This window comes from Cydia fagiglandana, chromosome 2, assembly GCF_963556715.1.
Source record: "Cydia fagiglandana chromosome 2, ilCydFagi1.1, whole genome shotgun sequence".
NCBI lineage: Eukaryota > Metazoa > Arthropoda > Insecta > Lepidoptera > Tortricidae > Cydia > Cydia fagiglandana.
In genome coordinates, this window is record NC_085933.1 from 953366 (window position 1) to 970319 (window position 16954).

General features: G+C 38.6%; 3 protein-coding genes and 1 long non-coding RNA gene across 4 annotated transcripts in view; 2 read left to right on the forward strand and 2 right to left on the reverse strand.

Moving 5' to 3' along the window:
* LOC134672197 (uncharacterized) overlaps window positions 1–10809 on the reverse strand; it is a 50062-nt gene extending 39253 nt beyond the window's left edge. Inside the window, exon 1 of the mRNA XM_063530101.1 lies at window positions 10506–10809. Within this exon, the coding sequence (XP_063386171.1) occupies window positions 10506–10585 (80 nt within the window). The 5' untranslated portion in view covers window positions 10586–10809. The remainder of the gene's footprint in view (window positions 1–10505) is intronic.
* LOC134673360 (uncharacterized) lies at window positions 5515–6153 on the forward strand. The gene is made up of 2 exons (XR_010099468.1): window positions 5515–5642; window positions 5962–6153. It is a non-coding gene; the product is annotated as an uncharacterized LOC134673360 (long non-coding RNA).
* A 2564-nt stretch (window positions 10810–13373) lies between the features above and the next one.
* LOC134679561 (uncharacterized) lies at window positions 13374–14375 on the reverse strand. Its single transcript, XM_063538517.1, has 2 exons — window positions 14171–14375; window positions 13374–13994 (listed from the first exon to the last, which is right to left on the reverse strand). The coding sequence occupies exon 2, from the start codon at window positions 13992–13994 to the stop codon at window positions 13413–13415; it is 582 nt and encodes a 193-aa protein (XP_063394587.1). The 5' UTR covers window positions 14171–14375; the 3' UTR covers window positions 13374–13412.
* A 310-nt stretch (window positions 14376–14685) lies between these two features.
* On the forward strand, window positions 14686–16940 carry LOC134674049 (ribonuclease 3-like). The gene is made up of 2 exons (XM_063532102.1): window positions 14686–14827; window positions 15863–16940. Exon 2 carries the CDS (start codon window positions 15869–15871, stop codon window positions 16862–16864), a length of 996 nt encoding a protein of 331 aa, XP_063388172.1. The 5' UTR covers window positions 14686–14827; window positions 15863–15868; the 3' UTR covers window positions 16865–16940.
* Window positions 16941–16954: the final 14 nt, after the last annotated feature.

Below are 16954 nucleotides of genomic sequence, written 5' to 3' on the forward strand. Positions count from 1 at the left end.
CGTTTCCTATTATATGTAACCGCATTTTTGCCATCGAAGCTTCAGAGATAGATCTATACATATTGAATACATTATAGAGAATTCTGACCACTGACTTTTAGAGTACCTAGTTGTTTTGTGGGATGGCCGAACGGAGTTAAAAATTATGTTAGGTTAGGTTTATATAAAATTCTTAGGAGCGATCCAACGTAGGAAGTTCTAATAGAATGAAAATGAAAAAAAATGTTTATTTCTGTTAAACAATAAAGGATAAGATCTCCTTGTAGGATAGACGTTACCAGTGGCAGGAGAATGGTTTTTAAACATAATTTATTGTAAATTAATTAGGGACATAGGGCTCGCAGAATTATTTTCCATTTGTCACAATTTTGAGCAGCTACTTCCAGCTCTTTCCAGTCGAGTCCACTTGAGTCAGCCTCCTTCTCAACTGACCGCCTCCATGTTGTACAAGGCCTCCCCGACCATCTAAATGCCAGCTGAATGCCAAAATTATTTTGTATTGAACAGATACGTAAAGCTTAGTTTTATTTCCCCACTTTTAAGTTCATTATTTATTGTGGTTGTAAGCTTATAGAAGAAGAACTTAGTAAGTTTTACGGAGGTTGGAGGTCTTGGATTGGAAACTTTCATGTGTTGGCGTTTTCATTTGTCAAAAAAAAAAGAAGAGATTGCCTACCAGGTTGGAGTTCCCGGGTTCGATACCCAGTGGGTACATCTATTTGTGTGTTTATCGGAAGGATTTGTTCCTTAGCCGTGAATGTTTATTTTATGTATATAAGTATGAATATTTATGTACATATGCATAAATATATTTATACATCTCTATCGTCTTCTAGTGCCCGAAACATAAGCTAGTTGAGCTTGCTATGGGACTAAGAAGTTTATATACTTATGGTGATAATTTATGTATTATAAAAAAAAAGACAAAGTAAAGAGATGTATGTAAGAGATGTATGTTGGTTGGTCATATGACTGACGATGATGATGGTGATGTTATGAGCAAGTCATATATCACTTTATGGCCAATGAAAAAAAAAAAGAGAATGATGTATGAAAGAATGCTTGATGAAGTTGAGAAATCCATGGTAAAAAAAAAAAAAGAGAGAGAGAAATGCAAAAAGAAATAACTGGTGCATTTGTACACGTGTTGGCCTGAAAAAAAAAAAAAAAAGAGAAATGCAAAAAAAAAAAATGGTGCATTTGAAGTGTTGGCCTGAAAAAAAAAAAGAGAGATGCGCAATATATATGTATATGTTTATCTTATATTTTGTTTTTATTGGGTGCTAGTACTAGCATAAGGCAAATATAATATGATTATTTCTATCTATGTTTGAGATGAGACAGTCTCTGGCCAAACTATAGTAATGGGTATCGAAATTGTATGATCATACAATACTTACCTAACAGACCATAATGAGGTGTACTTCGGGAACGAAGTACAAGTCAGTATGGCCGTGTTAGAATATTATTATCCTATGTACAAATTGTATTACGTATGAAACTGACCTGTTTCTCTTTGAAGTCCAATGTTGATAATATATTGCACTATTTAAACACTTAAACACAACTTCACGTGAAGTTTACACAATTGGTGATTTATGTGGGTACGATACGAAACCACGGTAGATAAGAGAAACAGGGGTAGTGGTAACTTTAATAATAATATAGTAGTTAACCTACTACTAAGATTTGTACATTACTTTTAAGTGATTTATTATGTATATATATTACTGATTAGTAATTATGTATAACGGAATTTAATGAAAAGATGTTATAATCATTTTATGTTGGATATTTCGATAAATGGACGAGGTACATGAGAAACCACGATTGTGACGTCATTTGTGGAATGACAAGTGGCATAATTAACCAGGTGCAAGTGGCTGGCTAGCGATGGGCATAAAAGGGCCTGACCAAATTCATTTGTGTCAGTCTGCTTTGAGCATCAGCACTGAGTTAATCGTCGCCAAAGGAATATTCAAAGTTAAGTAAATACTATGTTGATAATTAATAATATGTATTATAATAATTAAGTATTTACTTGATTAATTAAATAGATGGATTAATTAATTCAATCATCTCTTAGTGAATAATTACTCTTAGTAATTATATTTATTAGTTGTTGATAATAAGGTGAATAAATAGGATGATTGACTTTAATAAACAGTTTTATTTTCAACACATGTAGTGTTTATTATTTTATTTATGATACTTATAACCCCAATAACAACCAGTGATTGTTTTAGCAGTTGTATATACTTTGAACCAAGGTAAATAAATAACTAACGACAAGTTATGCCTAAATTATACGCCAAACATAGTGTTATTAGGCAGTAATGGGAATAGAAGTAATATTGATTATTCATTTTGAGTTTTATATTTAAATTTGCTTATTTACATGGAAGTGGGGTTTCTCCTTATTTACTTAGACAGCTATTTTAATTCGCTTTTCTCACACGCGCCTCTTGCACCATCCCACTAACTCGGGGTTACTTAAGGGTTTAACCGCTTAACCCTAATTGTACTGATAACCATGGTAACTACAGATTTAACCGGTTAACCCTGGGTTAGTGGAATGGCGCAAGTGGCGCTTAAAGGCTTTAGTAGATAGTCAGAATTCTTAACTATACTATACATATTGTGTGTTCTAGAACAAGCGCTGGTGGCCTAGCGGTAAGAGCGTGCGACTTTCAATCCGGAGGTCGCGGGTTCAAACCCCGGCTCGTACCAATGAGTTTTTCGGAACTTATGTACGAAATATCATTTGATATTTGCCAGTCGCTTTTCGGTGAAGGAAAACATTGTGAGGAAACCGGACTAATCCCAACAAGACCTAGTTTCCCCTCTGGGTTGGAAGGTCAGATGGCAGTCGCTTTCGTAAAAAATATTGCCTACGTCAAATCATGGGATTAGTTGTCAAGCGGACCCCAGGCTCCCATGAGCCGTGGCAAAATGCCGGGATAACGCGAGGAAGAAGACATATTGTGTGTTCTATTCTGTTCTAAGGTGACGGGCGGACAAGGTCGTAGGGCTCGTGCTGCATTAATGATAACAGGATTAACAGGTCTGTTTATAATAGATAACAGCAACACGTCATTTATCTGGTAAGCATAATTAGAGACATAAGCGGTTCATTATCAACCGTAATTCAAGGCAATAAGGCCCACTTGGTTAGGTGCGCTATTGTTAGATAGGTACAGTGGCGTTCAAAAGTGGATGGATAAATGTCGACCGTAATGCCTTAATATTACGGTTGAAACATCTCGATGCACTTTTGAACACCACTGTACATATATTATGTCTGTGGCCGAACGTAATATCAGGCATATCGTGAAATTCCTAGGCATATCGTGAAACGTGAAAATCTTTGACTCGTTCCCTGAGTCGACGGAGCCCCGCTACGCGGGGCTGCTATTTCTGGGCAGTTTGCCCTTCGGGCATCTGAAGCAACCTAACGAACATAAATCTTACCTATATATTGGTTTAATGTGACTATCCTCAAAACAATACACAGGAACATTACGATCCGCCTGATCTTACGATCGGCCGCCGACACATAATTATAGCAGTAAATATCGTTGGAGAGTATCGTAGTAGGGATCAAATTTGAAACTTCTTCTTCCTGTGACTCCATACCTACCATACTACATTGGAAGCGTTACTTCAAATATGCCGTGACAACGCAAGTCACACTAGATTTTATGTCTTCAAGTCAAATAAAGATATTAGGTATACAGAAGATGTTAACTACCGTTTTTGCAGTAGGTATAGAAGTAAATAGATGGCAGACGCCAAACTCATTAGCAAATAATGTTATTCTAACCGGTATTTACGGTAAAAAGGTGTCAAGTCACTACCACTTTTGTTATGCCACTTTTAGAGTCCGCCTAGCTAACCTAATCTGCATTGATTTTGAGAGAAAAAACTGTGAAAGTGTCATAGAAATTGGACGTTTATGATATTATGATGTAAAGTTAGCAGCAGAAGTTGCTAAGCGGGCGAGGTGTTCAAAATTATCCTGACTAGAGATGCAACGGATAGTTGTTTGGCCGGATACCGGATATTAGGCCTGACCATCGGCCGAATTCGGCCAGCGGAACTATACCGACATTTTGGTTTTCCAGTTACGCATTGTGCAGGTTTGACCTGTTTCCTAGTAAAATTTCGCGCGGACTCATTTCTAGGTTCGAAATGAGTGCGCGTGCAAGTCAGTGGAATGATTAAAATGTTTTAAAATAATACACAATTACGATTATGACCGTGTCTGTTTCTTAAATCCAATTTGTTAACTCCGAGATCAAGCAATGTTACTATCCGGTATCCGACCGGATAGTAGGTCACTATCCGGTATCCGGCCGGATAGTAAAATAATGGCCGGATAGGCCGAATACCGGATAGTAACCGGACATCCGGTGCATCTCTAATCTTGACACACTCTTATTCTCTTACCAATAAAGTCGCATCAAGATCATTTTGAACACCTGGCCCGCTTAGCAACTTCTGCTGCGGACTGTACAGTCATGGAATGACAGGAAACGGGAAACAATATAAATTTTTCGGGATTTTAGGACTTGAGTCGGGAAAAAAATATATTCAAATTAAAGTAATTGTATTAAAAACAACGATATTTTACATTATTGGCACTACGTCAGCTCGCTCACTCGACGGCAGTTTGGAACTTGAAATTATTGTTTTTTAACGTGAAGCTGTTTTTCGAAACAGTTTACATTTTTGTCGGGAATCGGGAACACATGCTAAAAATCGGGAGAATCCCGCCAAATCCCGACCATCTGGCAACCCTAGTCACAGTGACAATAGTATGAAGTCTCTAGCGACTTTTATATTGTGTAAATTACTATTTACTACACCAGCACCTCTAGCATAACTTACCGCGACAGGTGCGAGTAGAGACAATCCGGCAAGACTCGAGGGCTTGTCGCGTGTTGGCACAACTCGTGCGCGAGAACCGCGACAAACTCGCGATCAGCACCTCTAGCACATCTTGCATCCGCGACTTAGACCGCGACTCGAGTCGCCATTCCCGCGGCTGTCAAATCTGTCGATTTCCGTAGCATAACTTGTACCCGCGACTGCAACAGCCGCGTAGAGAACTCAAAGTCGCGGCGCGACTCGTCAGTGTTACCCGGCGAAATCAAAGTCTAAACAAATCGATATTTGCAAGTGGCAACACTGAATCGGAAACCAGGGATGCGCTAAATCATTCGTTCTTTGGTGGTAAAAAATCTAGTTTTTTGTCGATGGTTAAGTTTTTCCTGTCAAAGTCAAGGAACTTTCAAATTTTGTCAACATTTAATTAAGGGAAAAATATGAAAAAATGTAAGTAATAGAGCCTTATATACTTAATATTGATAATATTCCTTAAAGTATATATTGTTTAAAAATTTCTGTTTAATAAACCTTTTAAATAAAATATTTTTGTAAGTAACTATAATAATGGAATTGCTATTATTGGTTTTGTTCTCATATTCCTGTTGTAAATAATGCTTTTTTTTTCAGAATAAGTTCAGCATTATCCTAGACACGATTGATATCCCAGCACCCAAAGGAAAATATTATTAACAGGAACGTGCCAACGGGACCCGAAGTGGAGATTCAGGAAAAGAAACACACTAGGCAAGCTTGTAGGTTTCAAACGCGGAGCTGTCCCCTTTTCTAAAATAACTAAGATGTGAGAAGCGCTTTAGCTTTAAGAACACCACCGAGGAAGTGAACTATTAATAATAACCCTAATGGTTATGGCGTACCTATCTAAGCTGCCACAGTAACTCTCAAATAAGTTTCATATAGTTTTTCTTGTGCCAATAATGGATGGCATGTGTGTGTACTGTGTACCTAACTGTTTATGATTTGACAAATTGATATGAAAAGCTTATTTCATAGTCCTCGATGAAGTCATGACCATATTCTATTGTCTTGTTTACAAATCAATTTTCTTTCCAGGGTGATATTTAATTGTCCTACGCCGCATGTCGAAGAAAAAGGAAGAGAGAAAATACTTTTCAAGGGTAATAAAGAAGATTCTTACAATTTCTCTATAGTGGTTCTAGATGTTAATATATATTAGGTTTAATAATAAGAAGTCGAATATTGCAAGAATATATAAGGCAAAGCAATATACTATTAATTTAAATATTGTTTTTTTTCTCTCCTGTATTTTTACCTGAAAAGAAACAAAAATAAAGTAGGTAGGTAAGTACCTAGAACTCCTAGAAGCCATTATTAATTAGCTCCCCAAGGCCCACTTCATACCTAATGTTGACAGCAACATATCATAGCATGATTAAGTATATCAGGCCCTGTCAAACATGAAGTAAAACATCTAGAACACGGGTATGATCTAGAGGAGTTTAAATATGGTAGACCATATGATAACCGTACCTATGCTACCTACGCAGACTATGACATGAGCGTATCGACTCCTTCAAAATATTGTTGGTCGGCTCGGTCCAGTCACGTAACGGTATGGTGTTAGCAGGGGACGGAATGGTTTAGTGGGTGTTGACTGATAATATTTCATACAAAGCATGATTTTGAGCCGGACATGATCCTGTTATAGCCACGTATTACATCATTCTGTTAGAGTACGATGCAGCGGGCACAGGCCACATGTAGGTATGTTTTGTTGAAGTCGAGGAAGGTTCCAAACGGTACCTAAATAGTAAGAGATTGTTGAAATCTAACCGTGATCGTAAATATTACTACTAAGACTATGGCTTACTTAATAAGTTGGATAGTTTGTTTTGAACATTTGTACCTACCTCCTCATCGGCTTCATTTGTGTACAAGCAAGCGGGCTCCGTTGTTAGGTTAGGTTAGAAAATGAAAGTTTTGTGTAAGGAAGCTTAGGATTACTTTTACAAACTTACGAACCTGAATTGAAATTTAAAAATCCTACATATATATGTACCTAATTATTTAATTGAGTACCTACAAGCTAGCTGTTTGAAATTAAAGTTGTAAACATGATGGGTGTGTTGTGGTACTTGTAGGTATCACCGTACATAATCGATATAAGAGTGCGTAAAGCGCATTTAGTGATTGTTCCATACTTCCTTATTCCTTAGGGCAATAAGTAATTATACAAATTATATTATTACATAATACATGAAACTTGTTTTTAAGTTATAATTATCATGAGTTTAGTTAAAAAAGTACAAGCAAACCACCCGCGAGAGCGAGTCGCGTTATAAAGTCGCGTAGACTTCGACTCGCGGATTGACATAAAGACGAGAGAATATTTTGTCTCAAAATAGGCAGTTGTGCTACGGATTTTAGTTCAAAGTCGCGATCGTTGTCATTTTCTGACAGTGACACCTGATCGCGAGTTTGTCGCGGCTCTCGCGCGTGAGTTGTGCTGCCAACACGCGACAAACCGCCAAGTCGCGCCGATCTGTCACTTCTCACGCCTGTCGCGGCCAGTTGTGCTAGAGGTGCAGGACAAGTTGTGAAAGAAAGGACTACGCGTCAAAATTGCCCCAAAACCAACAGATTTGAGAGTTAGGTCATTAGATAGGTATTTCTCTGTACTTCACTTCGTTCTATGGGCACCAAGCGGAATTCCATTGCAGAACTGAGATACTAGTATTTTAGTCAAATGTCGTCACCCTTATTACCTAGGCAATAGAGTCCACCGCAGGGCGAGCGCGCAAATACGACCGGCGGTGCGCGAACATCTACCCTGCAGCAATTAATTTACGTAATTGAACCCTATTGCCTAGGTATAAGGATGACGACATTTTGGCTAAAATACCAATATCTCAGTTCTGCAATTGAATTCCGCTTGGTGCCCATAGAACGAAATGAAGTACAGAGAAATACCTATCTAATGACCTAACTCTCAATATCAACTCTGTTGGTTTTGGGGCAAGGCTCCATACAAAGTTGCCCATGGTCCTTTCAAATAAACTTTGCTAGATGTCTGGCGACTTTCGAGCGGGCGAATATTTCGCTCAGCAGCTGTCTGGCAATCCAGCGGGGAAACGTAGCAAGCGTCCTGGGGACAATGCCCCGGGCAACTTTAGGTTTTTAATGTTTGCTTGTCATTATCTTGTAAATTTACTTTTGTAAGTAATAAAAATAACTACTAAAAACTATAAAAACACAATAGAAACCAAAGCTGAACTAACAACAGTTTACCAACTAGTTTCTATACAATCTGGTATCTGATTATAATTTAAGTTCCTATTTACTCTGCTCTTATCAGCTGATGGGCTGGTTGTGATAATGTATCTCCGGCATTAACAGGTTATTAAGCTATTTATAGATGCAATACATGTGTAAATATCGTCTCAAGAGGTGCGAGACAGGATGTGCGTCCTTGACTTTTGATCTGCGAAATGGGTTGTATTCAATTTCATATGATGTTTGCATGACCACTTCTATAAATTATTTTCTAGCCGAGTGGTTTGCAAACTTTTTTGGTGATGGAACCCTTTTGGAAAGCAAAATATATGACAGCCCCAAATTCAAAATTTTTAGTTTTTCACTGTGAACCACACATTCCTTTAAAAAAGCTGGTTATTTTTAAATTATTATTACAACTATTATCAACAGGGGTTTTGCAGAGCCCTAGGGGTCCACAGAGCACACTTCGAGAATTGCTGCTCTAGCCACTTAGAGACCAAGATCAATTTTGAGCCTTACTTTGCCATATAAAAATTTAATTTGTCTTGGCAAGTTTTATGTGTGGGTAGCTAGAGGATAAATCTTGTTTTTTAAATAATATATCTACATAATTTAACCATTCTGAGTGCTGAAATTTTTATAAGAATTCAGTATTTTTGCTATATTACCTGTAATTTCTCTCAATGTGTCTTTCTAACACACAATGGTTCCTAGAGGGTTACAGGGCCTTTATAAAATAAAATGTGACCTAGGCGGGATTGGAAGCTTTGCACCAATGTCATTATAAACATCACATTTTATTACAAATTTGATAATAACATTGACACTGTCTATGCAAATGCCATGCAGACTTATCTTGGTCCAACCATCTAACTCTATAAACTTTGGTGAGGGGAGGTGAGGATTATAGGGTGTTACACTTTATTGATTGATTAATGTACCTTCATTATTCATTCTAATGTATGCAGATGATGTTGCAGGTGTTATAACGGCGCCAAATTTGGATGACCTGGAGACCTGTCTCAACGACGCCGCGAACCAGTTATCTCGGTGGTTTAGTCTGAACGGCCTAGCGCTCAATTTAACCAAGACTCATTTTATCCATTTTCAAGTCGGTGGCCGCACACCGAGATCACTAAAGGTTCAAGCTGGCGGCGTATGTTTGGAGCAGGTAGAATCTACCACATTCTTGGGGTTCGAAGTAGACCGGAAGCTGTCCTGGGCTCCCCATGTAGATAAGCTATGTGGGAAGCTAGGCGGAGCATGCTTCGCACTGCGCCGCCTCGGTCGAGTCGTGCCGAGGCATGTAGTACGGACGTGCTACTTTGCAACCATCCACTCGCTTCTGCAGTACGGCACAGAGCTGTGGGGGCGCGCCACGGACTGGCAACGAGCATTCCGACTCCAAAAAAGAGCCGTGCGCGCGGTGATGCAGCTGTCTCAAGACACCTCCGTAAGGACCTACTTCAAGGAGCTTGGTTGGCTTGGTAACCGTGCCGTCAGTAATAATATTACAGATTGCCACCTATGCTTATAAAAATATGTGCCATTTTAAAAAACGCGCTGATTCAGCCCGCGAGCTTCGTCACCCGAACATGCTGTTGCCGGTAAAGCGACGACTCGCGAGATCGGGGAAGCTAACTCGCGTGATGTGCCCGACTGTATATAACAAGTTGCCAGTGTCAATCACCTCGGCTCCGTCTCTAGCTTGTTTTAAAAATAAATTAAAAAGTTGGCTTCTCGAACACACATTTTACAGTATTGACGAATATTTAAAACTTAAATTATGAGTTTATACCTAGAGTATAATTAATTATATTAATGATTATCGCCTATATTATTAATTAATTTTATTCAATATTGTTTGTAAATAAGTGACATGTAATATTAATATTATACAATAAATGATTATGATTATGATTTTGTATCTCCTTTTGGATATCACGGGCCTATAATCCCGGTTTTTTGATAGGCTTGCGTGGGGACACAGATCCAACACGTATGATTATGATTATGATTATGATGATTATTAATTTTTTGTATCTAATCCACCTAAAAGTAACAAAACAATTTTACAAGTGTGTTGCAAAGTGCATCAAATCCTCAAAAACCTTTGTAAAAGCATATAAACACAATAAACTAGGTATAAAATAATTCCATAGGTACACAACATAAAACAGAAATGCTATGCTATCTCAGCTTAATTGTAGTCGTAAACTCCACTCTGAACTTGGCCGTATAACCACTCCATTAGATTATTAGCAACCCATAAAACTCTCGAAACCAACTGATAACTGCGTATCAGCTACGATTAAACCTAAACCACTCAATTACATTAAATCAAATAAAACTACACTTACGGGTCTTCTTCGGAATCCGATTTGAAGTTAATTTGAAATCCAAGCTTGCTTTTCCAATCCTTATCTAAAGACACATCCATGTTTTTTCCCTAAAGTTAAAAAACACGGCACTATAACATGACTCCGATTTTCACACACAGAACGCACTTTAAGAGAAATTGTGTAGCTTGCGAACGTATCCGTGCATTGTCAGAAGCGACTATTGTTATGGAACCGGTAAAAAACACTTCATATTACACAAAAAATACAGAAAACACGGATAATGTTATCACTTCGACTAACGCGACACCGACTGCCGACACGTATTTTTTGGTCTATTTGTGGTCTATTTGTCTTGATTTGATTATTTTGACATTGACGTTTCAGGGTTATCGTGTTGCCATACTGTTTTGTAAAATATCTTGAATTTTGAGGTAAATAGGACAGTAAATTTGCCCCCCATGCCCAATTTAACTTTTATAAAAATATCACAAATTTAAAGGGAATAAATACCAAGAAGTATATATAAACATAGTTAACATAAAGATTAAAGACCTGAATATATTAATAACTAAATTATAAGCTTTTACATTAGTTGTTCCCCCACAGCTGTGAATCTTATATGGTGGAATGTATTTTCATTACAACCAGATTTTTAGTTATACCACTCTATTCGATATATTAATTAAAAATGCTTCAGTAAAATAACTCAATCACAATTACAGATTTTGTAAGACATCCGTTTATTTTATTTCCTGGCAACATTTCTGTACATACCATAGACAGTAATCATAGACAATATGACAACAAGAAGCTGTATTTTTCTGTAAAAAAGGTTTAAAACATTTTTTATAGCAAATTATTCAAACATTAACCGAACTGTCATTCAACTTTATAGTATTTATTTTTATCAATAATTACTAAAACTACAAATTGCCTATATAATGCCTAATCTACGAAGCAAAAAATAAAGGAGCCCTATGTCCCGGCGGACCGTACAGATACCCTGCTCTAAAGGGCCAAGGTGGTTTTTGTGGACTGGCTTGCATCCACTCTTGCCCATACGGTAGCATGCCTGGATATGGTTGGCCTTGCTGGAACGGGTAATATGGAGTTTGTGGCAATGCAGCGTAGTTCTGTTGTTGAACATGCGGCCAATGCTGAGCGCTGGTGAAGACTACCCCCGTCGTTGTGATAGTAAGAAGTATCAGAAACATAGCCTGAAAACCACAAATGTAAGTACACCTATGCATTGCACGCTTATTAAATAGCTTTTTCACCACACCAGCTCGGAAAGGCTTACTTTGCACTTCAAAAACTGATAGTAAAGTTGGATTTTATTCACATGTGAGGTAAAGAAATCAAATGCAAATTATAAGTTTTTTTTTTAAGTTTGCTGATAGAATTGACTTTTAAATGATGATTTAGGATGATAAATATTTAATAACATTCATTTGGATTTGATTTTGTTTGATATTTTACATTTAATATTTGCTTCGGGTTGGTGTGGTGAAAAATTTTGTGTTTCACTCAGGGACAAATTTTGTTTAACCCTCGTGCTTTGACACCCTCGCAACGCTCAAGCTCAAGATTCCATTTTTCGAACCACTCGCTACGCTCGTGGTTCAATTTTGAAATCTTTCGCTTGCTCGGGTATCAATATTAGCACGAGCGGTTAAACAACAACTTTGCCCCCTTGTAAAACAAATAACTATTTCATATTACCGACGCCGACGTGGATGTGTTTAAATATTAAAGCCTTTAGACCACTACAACGCATACGCAAGGCAAATACTAGCGTACTAAACAAGTAGGTATCAGTGCTATAACCCCGAAAATCTAAGTTCGCAAATTGCGGGGATTTTTCTCTGTCACTCTAATTACGCCTTCGTTGGAGTAAAAGAGAAAGATCCCCGCAATTTGCGAATTTCGGTTTTCGCGGTAGCCGCTCAGTACCTACACATATCTGGGGCCAAGCCAAGACTCTATCACTCTTCCATATTAGTGCGATAGGGAGAGAGAGGCGTTTCGTTCGCTACGACGTAAACGATTGTCTTCTTGGCTAGGCCCTTGGATCCGGGTTTTAATATAATAGCCACCTGGGTTAATCAATTAGATAATTAATAGATGAATAACTCAACTCAACTTTAATTTTACAATTTCTAATAAAGATAATACGTAAGTAGGTAAATCAATTAATATAAGTTTACATACCTGCAGGTGTGTTGTTAAACTTCAACGAACAAAGACTGCGCTAAAACCCGTGTTGCGAAGAAAATCGCAGGTTCTACGTAACACATACTAACACAATTCATAATAGGTCCTAAATCACACAAAGACGCTAGCCTACTTAATGTATACCTACACTAGATATTTATGTAAGTCGTATAGGCAATAAGAACCAGAACGACTGTAGCTTTGGTCGAAAATTTTGAAAGGTTTTCCAACTCCTATATTATATATTTTGCATTTTTCCTTGGGCCTTTTACGATACACCCTGAGGTATACCCAAATATTTTCTTTAATTTTTATCAAACTTCTTTTCCCTGGGATTTCTTTACTCGGAATCGTTAATTAGTAAATTAAATACTTAAATGGAAGAATTTACTTAAATTAAAACACATCTGAAACAATCATATACTTTATACAAATATATCAAATTTACATTAACGTACGCTTTTATCAATTTATTTACACTATAGCTTTAGTACCTAGTTGTAAGTCTGGCGCGCTTTTCATTGAGGCGGAGATAAGAGGAGGCGCGCAGAAATCAATCAATAGCATCTTAGGTTGTAATCCAGCGAAGCGGAGAAAATATGTGGATTACAATCAATTTTATTGGTTGATTCACTTGATTCCCGCACATCTCCTAGCTCTTTGCCTCAGTGGAAAGAAAGCCTTAGTAGTTAAATTGTAGCCTGCAGGTACTCAATCGCCGCGCTGTGAGCGACGCGACTTAAAACGACGCTTCCGAACCGAAGCCTTCCCCTCAACCTCATCACTCTCACTATCCTTGATTTCCAGCGCATTAGGATCCGAGTTCTTTCCCAACTCCAACCAGTCCTTAGCCCGATCCTTCTTTATCTTTTTCTGATATATCACATATCCATCATTGGTCACGTAAGACACCACAGGCGTGAGGACCTCGCGTCTTCTCTTGTGATTAGATCTACGGGTATGATTAATTTCAAGACTTTCAGACCCAGACGTAGAACCACTATCATCAGAACTGTCAGAATGGGATTCAGATTCATAACGATTCTTTTTTGGTTTTTTCTTTTTCTTTGGCCTTTTTGGCTTCCTTGGTTTCTCTCTAAATTTATCGGCTGTGCGGGAATGGTATGGCATTACGACGCTTGGCAGTTGTGGCGGGCCGACGATTGGCATTTGCATTGGCATGGGTGGCATGCCCATTGGCATGGGCATTGCTGAAGGGAACTGCATTGGGAACTGGGCTTTCGTGTGGATCACGTGGAGTGTCATGAATAGAGTGACATGGTGGAGGTTCATCTGAAAATAGGTAGTGGTTTTTACTTTAAGGCCTTGATGTTTGACGCTTCACCTTGTGTAGGTACAATATCATAATTTTGAAAATGAGAAGATGTTTAAGAATATCTACAGATATACCTAATGAAACAAAACTTAAACAGATAGGCCATGAGATAGGCTATATATACAGTACATACCTTGATATTTTAATGAATATTATAGTTGTCATATATAACTATATCTTATATCAAATACTGTGCGGCAAGAACTAGCGAAGTCAATCAAAATTCAGACGCGACTACGAAAAACCGATTTTACATGCTGTTAAATAGCGTAATTTTAACTCGACACAATGAGATTATTATGTAAGTTCATATGTAACATGCCTGTATACAAACATACATATTCATTCGTCTTAAACCTAAGACGTATATGAGTATTCACGAAACAACAAACGTGTATTAACTGAGCATAGACACCTAGACTTAATTGTAGCAGCTACCATCATGTATCGGTCAAAGTTATGCTGGTTTCCTAGGCAGTTTTGTAAATGACATGACTAAGTCAGTCTATATAAGTCTATATCGTACATTCGTACACTTACAGATCCTATAATCCCGATTTACGTAAGTCAAATCGACAATAAGCACATTGTATGCTTGATTATGTAAATCTTACGTTATCGACTTATTGTCCCCTGGCCACCTGGCCTCATGATTTTTGATTTACATAAAAGCGGCTCCTTGCATATACGCATTTCAAGAAACGCTTTGGAGAGAGCAATTTGGGATAAATAGACGAGTCTTAAGTTAGGTGTGAAAAAAAGTCGTCTCGATTTTAATGGTATTGATAAGGTATGTTTGAAAACCTTTAGTAGTTCATTATCATGGTATTTTAAACTCTGGTATATTTTGTCATTATTCTGTGTGTCTGGCATCATTTGTGCACTTTGAAAATAGTTTACATAAGTAATTAAGTAGGTATGTAATGCCAGTAGAAAGTGAAATACGTTTTTTTTTTTTTTTTTATTATGCATGGGTTTACTCATGGCCACAGACTAGCCGAGGCGTAGACGTGGCCTACGATGGAGCGAGCTCGCCCAGAAGGTGCCTGTTCACTCTTGATTTGAAGGTTGCCGGGTTATAAGAGCACGGAAATATAGACGCCGGCAAGGAATTCCATTCCTTGGCAGTGCGCATAAGGAAAGTAGAAGCAAAGCGCTTAGTGCGAATTGGCGGAATATCTACCAAGTAAGGATGGAAACCGGCCGTGCGTCTAAAAGTCCGATGGTAGAATGGGGACGGTGGAATGAGCTCGTGTAGCTCTTGGGCACACTCCCCGAAGTGCAACCTGTAGAATACCGACAGGCTGGCGACTTTCCGCCGATGGGCCAAAGTCTGAAGCTTAGCCGTTAGCTTCTTGTCGCCAATCATCCTCCTGGCTCTGCGCTCCACTGAGTCCAAAGCGGCGAGTTGGTATTTAGCTGAGCCATCCCACAGGTGGCTGCAATACTCCATACACGACCGGACTTGAGCTTTGTAAAGTGTTAGAAGCTGTCCAGGTGTGAAGTATCGCTTCACCTTATTTAGGACGCCCAGCTTTCTGGCCGCAGTTTGTGCTTTAGACTCAATGAAGCTGCCGAAGCCGAGGACTGAACTCAGCTCCATGCCGAGGAGTTCCAGGCTGTCGGTAATAGGTACAGATGCACCCCGGAAAGAAGGAGTCAGGTCGAATGGACTCCGTTTTGCGGAAAATAGACACGCCTGCGTTTTGGAGGCATTGAACGTGACCAGATTGTCATCACCCCACTGGGAAATGACGTACAAAATAATGAAAAAATCATCAAATTCTTCACGCCACATTTCATAAGTTATATCCTCTTTTTACAGATTAAAATGGCCAGGAAACTGCGCTCCTACGTAATACTGGTAAGCTTCACGGCAGTCTTCGCCAAAGACCCTGAGCCTGAACTGCCACCATGTCCGACCAACTTCCAATTCCTCCCTCAAACTCTACCAATGCACTGCAAGATGACCAGCCAGCCTTTCCAGGCACCACCCTTGCCTCCTCAGTTTCCTCCTTTCATGCCTGGCCCACCAGCAATTCCAGGGAATCCTGCCCCTAGACCGGAAAAACCTCTGCCTGCTCCCTTCCCTCCACCACTGCCTATGGGAATACCTCCAATGCCCACGGGAATGAGTCCACCACTACCCATGGGTCCCATGCCTATGGGTTTACCTGGAATGCCCATGGGCATGCCAATGCTCGGTGGTCCTCCATCTGCCAAACTTCCAGTCATTGTTATGCCTTTCTACTCTCCTGATCCAGCTTATAAGGATCCTAGAAGAGATACAAGAAAGCCTTCTGGACCCTACAAGAGGAAAGTCAAGATTATCAAGAAATCACATCATCACCATGATCGCCCACACTCTCACTTTGATGACTCGGACACCGATACAAGCTCAAGTTCTGACACTGATTCAAGTGACTCTGACAGAAAACATTGGAATTGGAAGAACCGCAGGTCTATGAGGAGACATAAGAAAATTAGGTATGCTAGAAAACAGGACTATCTAACGCCTGTTCTACAATATGTTAGTAAAGATGGATTTGTTATATTTGAAAAATCGATTTCAAAAGATGAAGCAAAGGATTGGTTAGGTGATAATAAAGGACCTAATGAAGAAACAGGTACTGTAAATGGACCACAAGAGACAAACAATAAATATGGCCCAATTGAAGAAGAGACGAGGCCTAATAAAAATGTTAATACTAAAGACTGGTCGAAAGAGGCAGATCATAAAGAAGTAATTAAAAATATTCAAGTACGACAAAGAAAAGCCCGTCAAAAAGAAATACAACAAGGCATGAAAAATAAACAGCAACAGTAATATACATGTGTAGATGTAATGTATTTATAGATCATTTTGTACTTTTATATATAGTTGTAAATAAAATATTGTATTTATATACATGACGAT